The following is a 7,611-nucleotide window of genomic DNA, read 5'->3' on the forward strand; positions in this document are numbered from 1 at the left end:
ATATTCAAATAAATATATTCATGCCCATAGCCTTTAAAGCATCTACAGTATGACCTTTAATTTGTGGTATTTACAGTCAATAAACCTGTCAGGTAAACTGATCTAAAATAACATGAGAACCTAATTGACCACTTTAAGTAGAAAGAGTCCCAATAAATCTGCTTGTCCTCGAGTTTACATGTCTGTGACTTTGGGATTACAAACAGCTATTGACAGTTGAGTAAAGTGTTTATGATGTAAGCTAGTAATAGAGAATATCAAGAGACACACAGGAGATGAAATGAAGTGCTGGGAAGAGGAGCGCAGCTCTGACTATTACTGTTCAGTCTCCTCGGCTGTAAGCCCTGATCTAGTTAAATTGAGCTGTGATGATTATTAATTGTTTATGTGTTTCGCTTATCAATGGGATATTCTTTCCATGGCTGCTTCCTGAATGAAATGCGCATTGTATTTACAGAGATATGAACAAGTGGAATACTTAATGCCCAGCCAGATAAGTGATGTTCCCCAAGAGCCCTCTGCAATGTCAGGTTACCAAGGCAACTTCTAGATGCCACATAGATCATTAAAATTACAAAGCAAATCACAGGAAGCAGAAAAAAAACATTGCTTATAAGCATAGTATAGTCGTATTGGCATAATACATGAAAAAAATAAAATCAACATTTTTAGGATCAGGAAACCCTTACTGAAAGATTGGAATACGTTGAGGAATATGATTTGAACCTAAAGGCATATGGGGGGGGGGGGGTGTTATGGAGCTCAAGGAACTCAATGTGCTAAACCAAAAAAGGACTAAATGCAAACATTAAAAACATGAATACATGTGAACTTCATTACTGCTATACTTACTATATGAAAATTAGAAGCTCTTTGCGCATATTTTTGATCAAGAATAGGTGGCTTCTATGAGACAGGACCTACACTAACAGTGTTTCCTCTCTTGGGCTTTTGGCTTACAAATTTCAGATGAATGTGGAATCCAGCTACGAGGTGTACGCTGCAGGAATTCAGGTCAGTATATAAAATTTATATATTCATTTTTTAAGCACAAGACTGTTTTTGAGAGATTCAGTACATGTTTTAGCTTTAATGTGGTGCTTATAATTTCTTTATCCACTTTGGCTTAAATATGGAACACTTGTTTTTCTTCTGGCGCCACCCCCCCTCCCCCACCGCTTATTATTGGTGTTATGTTTTTAAATATCCTTTGAGGTATTTGTATTTGTTAGGATGTTACAGCCGGAGCTTTTAATATATTTTGGAGCGAACCATACTGATAAATTCAGTGTGGTGAGCCATGATGACATGGCACCTAACATTACAGTTAATATGTTGATTATATTATTTACTTACCTATGTGAAGAATGGGTTAACCCAGATGCTGTGGGTGCTTGCGCTGATATCTTCAAATTTGATTGGAGATCACTTTAACTGCCAGTTTGAGAACCTATAAAAGAACAGAAAATAACGATTTTGGCTCATTCACGTAAGTATTTTTCAAGAGACAGACCTGCGTTCATCTGTGTCATGGAAGATCTGTTGAAACAACTTATTTTCAGAGCAGAAAGCCAAGGGGGAGAAGAATGGCTGAGGAAGTGCTTACAGCAAGGACCGGACCAGCAAGAAGAGCTTCTTTTATCTTCTAATCCCGTCTGCTGCGCAGTACCTGGCGCGAGCGCCGAACTGATCGATCCTCCCTGCGATAATTTTGTGCGCATGCGCGAAAAACCTGAGACCCGCTCGCCGATTAAAAAACGTCAGCGGAGAGACAAGAGGGCATATTCCCCTTCACAATATGCGCCTCCTTCTAAGACCAAGAAAACCAACTTATCTTCAAGCCGAGCCAGCAGGAAAATTCAACGGCGTCATTTTCAACAGCATTCAACTGTCACTCAGGAGCCATCACCTGCTTCAACAGTTGATCATCCTCCTACATCATCTGCTTCTGGTGAGCTGAATTATAACTTTTTAAGTGACTGCAAACCGCAGGGCACTATTAATCAAGAGATTAATTCACTTGACATTGATTCTTCTAAATTGAAGATTCAGTTGTTTGATGAATTTTTACTTTACCTATCTAAAAAGGATGAATCACCAAAAAATGTTTGGTCTGGATTAGCAGATGTCAGTCAAGTTAATACCCTTAATAGTCTGACTGCTGCTAATTCAACCATTCAACCGTTCACTAATGTACCTAAAATGTCCAATATTAACCCTGAAATGGCAGTAATTCCTGAGCTTGAATTTAACTCAGGTATAAAAGAGACATCTGTTAAAGAAGTTCTGGCGTGTCAAATTTCTCCATTAGGGTTTCATTTACCCTTGAGCGTGAAAGAAAAAATTTGGAGAAAAGAATATGTTGAAATTTTTTCTCTTCTTCCTTCATCTAGTGAGAATTTAAAAAGTGAATTATTGAAAGACAAAAAATCAGATTCTGAAGAAAAGAGAAAATTACACCAGAAATCCTTTTTTAACTGGCTGCAAGCATTTAATATATACGCAGCAGTTTTGGGTGAAAAATTTCCTAGTCTTTGTACTGGTTTATTTTACCATGTAGATACTATTTTGGAGGCATATAGAAATTTTGGCGGATTGGGTTGGTGTCTGTATGACGAATCCTTTCGTCAGAAACTTGCAGTATATCTGAATCTAAATTGGGGTAGTAAAGATGTCGGGCTTTGGTTGAATTTAATGCTCCCTAACAAAAACAATCTTTTTCGTCAACCCAATTTCATTAACGTCAAAAAAGGTATCTGTTTCGCATTTAACGAGTCGCATTGCAGATGGCAACATAATTGCAAATACCGACACGAGTGTTCTTTCTGTGCCGGTTCTCATTCAGCCTCAAAATGTTTTAAAAAACAAGGTATTCACTTCCCAATTTCTAACAAGGAAATTCAATCGTTTAAACAAGGTGACTCCGCTGAATTTGCCAAGAATAATTCAGTGGCTAGGTCATTACCCAAACATTCAGATGGCTAATTTATTAATTGACAGTTTTACCAATGGGTTTTTCATACCTGAATTTGTGGGTCCAGGTTGCATTCTAGTTGAAAATGCGTTATCTGTAAAACAAAATATTGACATTGTTAAAGAAAAAATTGAATCTGAAATTTTGGCAGGTAGGATTGCTGGTCCCTTTGATTCTCCCCCCTTCTTGAATTTTCGTATATCTCCTTTAGCTTTAGTTCCTAAAAAAGAACCAAATTCTTTTCGTCTTATTCACAATTTATCTTATCCTAAATTCAGTTCCTTAAACGATGAGATGGAAAAAAATAAAGCCAGTGTGAAATACTCCTCATTTGATCAAGCTTTGTCTTTTTTACAAAAAGCAGGCCGCAATTCTCTTCTTGCCAAAGCTGACATTAAATCTGCTTTCAGACTACTACCTATAAACCCCATCGGTTATAATTCTTTGGGTTTTTATTTTCTCGATAAATTCTTTTATGATATGGCCCTTCCCATGGGATTCACCCTATCTTGCTTTTATTTTGAGGCGTTTTCAACTTTTCTACACTGGGTTATGGATATTCACTCAGGTAGTGGATTTTTACTACATTATCTCGATGACTTTTTATTTATAGGTCGTGAAGATTCGGATGATTGTATGAATCTTCTGAATAGATTCATTGGTATAGCTAAATATTTCTGCATTCCATTAGCTGTAGATAAAACTGTCTATCCTACTACGAATCTCAAGTTTTTGGGCATAGATATAAATACAGTAACAATGGAATTTAGCATACCAATGGAAAAAATCCAGAATACTGTTCAACAATTAACTCGCATATCCGGAAAAGAAAAAATTACGCTTAAACAACTTCAGTCTCTTTTAGGTTCTCTTAATTTTATTTCTCGTGTGATTCCCATGGGAAGGGTCTTTTCTAAAAGATTGTATGCTGCCACATCAGGTAAGTCCTCACCTCGATCCCATATTCGCATCACCAAACAACTAAAGGATGACATTTCAGTTTGGTTGCAATTTTTATGTGAATTTAACGGTCACACCATTTGGCAGGAAGAGTTTGTTGGCTCAGACACCTTGTCTCTTTATACAGATGCGTCTGGTGCTATTGGATATGGTGCTTATTTTGACAACTTTTGGTCTGCCGAACGTTGGCCTTTAAATTGGATTACTAATAACAAGTACTCAAAAAATTTGGTTTTTCTAGAATTATTTCCAGTTCTAGTTTCTCTAACAATTTGGTCCTCAGAGTTTCAGAATAAGAGAATTCTGCTAAGGTCGGACAATATGGGAGTAGTTTTTTCCATAAACTGTTTAACTTCAAAGTCTCCGTTAGTTTCTTCATTATTGCGTAAGATAGTTTTTCAATGTCTAAAATTTAACATTTGGATAAAAGCTAGATTTATTTCTGGGAAAACTAATTATATTGCTGATTATTTGTCCCGACAGCGCTTCAAGGAATTCTTCTTAATGACACCTCGAGCTTCCCGAATGGGAATTCCTTGTCCAACTCATCTTTGGGAGATATCAGAGGATTAACTAATGAACTTATTTTTGGTTCATTAGCCAAGAATACATGGGCAGCATATTCTGCCGCATGGTTGGATTGGAAGCTTTTCTGCATATCTCAAAAAATTTCTTACATTGATTTTAATTTAGGGAATTTTATCAAATTTATTATATATCTTTACAACAACGGTTTACAAGCCGATTCTATTTCTAAAAAATTATCGGGCATTTCTTTTTTCTTTAAATTAAAAGGCGAAAGCTCTATTCTGAATAATTTTATCATTAAACAAATGATTAAAGGTATCAAAAGAAAGTCAGTCCCCAATGTTAAGACCAGCCCTTTATCTATTGAATTGTTACAAAAGGTCATATGTAATTTAGTATTAGTTTGTTCTTCGGAATATGAAACCAATTTATTTTCTGCAGCATTTTCTATAGCTTTCTTTGCTGCTCTAAGATTAAGCGAGATTGCTGCAGACAATAAAATCTCAAATCCCCCATTATTGATGACAGACATAATTTTGAATAGTGATATTCTAAAGATTTATATCAAAAAATCCAAGACTGACCAATTTAGTAAAGGAGTTTGGTTGTGTTTGAGGAGTTATCCGATTAAATCTATTTGTCCAGTTGATAATATTACTAGATGGTTTCAGGTAAGGAAACCTGACTCCAATGCTTTATTTAACCACTCTGATGGTTCCCATTTGTCTAAATTTCAATTCAATTTTGTATTTCATAAATGTCTCAATGATTTAGGTTACGTAAATTATAAACTTTCAGCACATTCATTTCGTATAGGTGCTGCAACCTTTGCAGAGCAATTGGGTTTAGATAGTTCTGTTATTAAACGTATTGGTAGATGGAGGTCCAATTGCTATAAATGTTATATTCGGCCTAACCTTGTTGTTTATTGATTTTAGGACCTTCAAAAGTTGTATGGATTTTTGGGGATGAACTGATTCAATTGGCTGAGAGAAGATCTGCTTTTAGACATTCTACTGTTAATTTAGGTTATTCAGCAGAATTTTCCATAAACTGGTTTTCCTTTGCTGACCTTAAAATTTCTGATATCTTCAAGAATGTCAGCCTTATATATTCAAAAATGTCGAAACCTGACCTGTTTATTTTACATATTGGCTCGTTTGATTTGGGAAAAATCAAAACGCATTTGTTAATTTATGAATTAAAAGAATTGTTATGTAAAATATGCTACTTACTTGATGGTGTTGTACTCGTATTTTCTGACATCATCCCAAAATTTTCTTGGTTCAATTCTGAGTTATCCTTTCTGGAAACAATTAGGAAAAGAATTAATAAAAAAATGGAGATTTATTTGAAGGAAATTGGTCATGGCAATTACAGACATGTTGAATTAGAAGGATTCGTTAGAGGACTTTACCAAGAAAAGGATGATCAGCTTTCTGATATTGGATGTGATATATTCATTTCAGATTTGCAGAACATAATTGATAATGGTTTTTATTAAAGGCTTGCAATGTTTATTGGGCCACTTGTTTTTATGTGGCGTTGTGGGGTTAAGTCACTCTCTGAGTGGACTGAGTGTTATATGGTTTATTGGTTTAAATATTTACTTATTTATATTTGAGAATAAATTGGATTAACCAGATTATAATTAATTGGTTAAGTAATAAGCATTGCGGCCTTTAATTACCCAACTAAATAAATAAAGATATTTGCTTAAATTCTATTTTGAGTGATGATTTATTCTATTTTGTGAATTGGAGCGTATGACATCATGGAGCGAACCATACTGATAAATTCAGTGTGGTGAGCCATGATGACATGGCACCTAACATTACAGTTAATATGTTGATTATATTATTTACTTACCTATGTGAAGAATGGGTTAACCCAGATGCTGTGGGTGCTTGCGCTGATATCTTCAAATTTGATTGGAGATCACTTTAACTGCCAGTTTGAGAACCTATAAAAGAACAGAAAATAACGATTTTGGCTCATTCACGTAAGTATTTTTCAAGTCCCTCCCTCCCTTCCCTATTTATTTTGTCGCTTTGCTTATTGACGGGGGTTAAGTCACTCTCTGAGTGGACTGAGTGTTATATGGTTTATTGGTTTAAATATTTACTTATTTATATTTGAGAATAAATTGGATTAACCAGATTATAATTAATTGGTTAAGTAATAAGCATTGCGGCCTTTAATTACCCAACTAAATAAATAAAGATATTTGCTTAAATTCTATTTTGAGTGATGATTTATTCTATTTTGTGAATTGGAGCGTATGACATCATTCTATTCGATAAATATATAGTTATTTCTTGCAATTGAGCAGTAGTGTTTATGATAGTTTTTTTTTTTTTTTTGGTTGACCCATTTATTTCAGTGTGTCTGTGTACATGAGAGTTTTTTATCACCCATCATCTCTGAGTTCAGGAAAAATCTCAGCATCTTCTATAATGTGCGTTCTTCGCTCCATAGAGTAAATAGGGATGGCGTGAAAAACAGGTGGGATCCGCATATAATCCGGATGCAATGCATTTTTACTGATGATTGCTAGAAGATGTAGATTGTTATTTTTCAGTTTTTCTTCACACAAGTAAAAGCGCATGCAATCTGGATACAATCCACGTGGAAAAAATGCATACACTGAACGCAACCGCAGAACCACTGATTGAACCTTGCTGGTCCTACATGCGGACACGGGCGCCGGGCTCCCTCATTCCTACCTGCTGTCGTGCACCGTGCTGAAAAGCATGGGCAGCAGGTAGCTTAAAACTGTTGTATCTATGCTGTGTGCCAGAGCTTACTTCCTGCTTGAGTCCTGTACTGTTTGTTTGGGCGTGCATGGGCATGACTCTCCTCCCTTGTAATGGCAGCATGCACATGCCCTCTATCTTGCCAGCCTATGGCTGGGTTGCAGGAAGGTACCTGAGCAATCTTCTGTTTTCTGTGTACCCTGCTTCTCGATTTTACGGATTTTGCTTGTTCGCTGTCTGCCTCTGACCTTGGACTTTGATTACAGACTTTGCTTAATTGCTGCCTGCCCTGACTACGTCTCTCCCCGCAGTGCTTTGCACCAGGATCTCTGACCCCCTGGTCAGCTGCCACTGGCTCTGGGTCTGCTCTGGAGTGGCACCTGGTGACTACCC

General features: G+C 36.3%; 1 protein-coding gene and 1 long non-coding RNA gene across 3 annotated transcripts; one reads left to right on the plus strand and one right to left on the minus strand.

Moving 5' to 3' along the window:
* Window positions 1–1,271: 1,271 nt before the first annotated feature.
* Window positions 1,272–6,390, minus strand: LOC122941280. The gene is made up of 4 exons (XR_006390436.1): window positions 6,332–6,390; window positions 5,698–5,768; window positions 3,024–3,068; window positions 1,272–1,450 (listed from the first exon to the last, which is right to left on the minus strand). It is a non-coding gene; the product is annotated as an uncharacterized LOC122941280 (long non-coding RNA).
* Window positions 1,475–6,135, plus strand: LOC122941152. Of its 2 annotated transcripts, none has more exons than XM_044298304.1 (2): window positions 1,475–1,951; window positions 5,401–6,135. In XM_044298304.1, exons 1-2 carry the CDS (start codon window positions 1,531–1,533, stop codon window positions 5,964–5,966), a joined length of 987 nt encoding a protein of 328 aa, XP_044154239.1. In that variant the 5' UTR covers window positions 1,475–1,530; the 3' UTR covers window positions 5,967–6,135. The 2 variants fall into 2 exon arrangements, with proteins under 2 accessions (XP_044154239.1, XP_044154158.1); XM_044298223.1 differs by lacking the exon at window positions 1,475–1,951 and adding an exon at window positions 2,659–3,914.
* Window positions 6,391–7,611: the final 1,221 nt, after the last annotated feature.

This window comes from Bufo gargarizans, chromosome 1 (assembly GCF_014858855.1).
Source record: "Bufo gargarizans isolate SCDJY-AF-19 chromosome 1, ASM1485885v1, whole genome shotgun sequence".
In the NCBI taxonomy this organism is placed as follows: Eukaryota; Metazoa; Chordata; class Amphibia; order Anura; family Bufonidae; genus Bufo; species Bufo gargarizans.

Bases quoted from the DNA above. Each gene is read 5' to 3' on its own strand.
- LOC122941152 (XM_044298223.1), top strand. From the start codon at position 2,978: ATGGCTAATTTATTAATTGACAGTTTTACCAATGGGTTTTTCATACCT. The intron at 3,915-5,400 runs GTAAGTCCTCAC...TATTGATTTTAG, and splicing joins ATTGTATGCTGCCACATCAG to GACCTTCAAAAGTTGTATGG.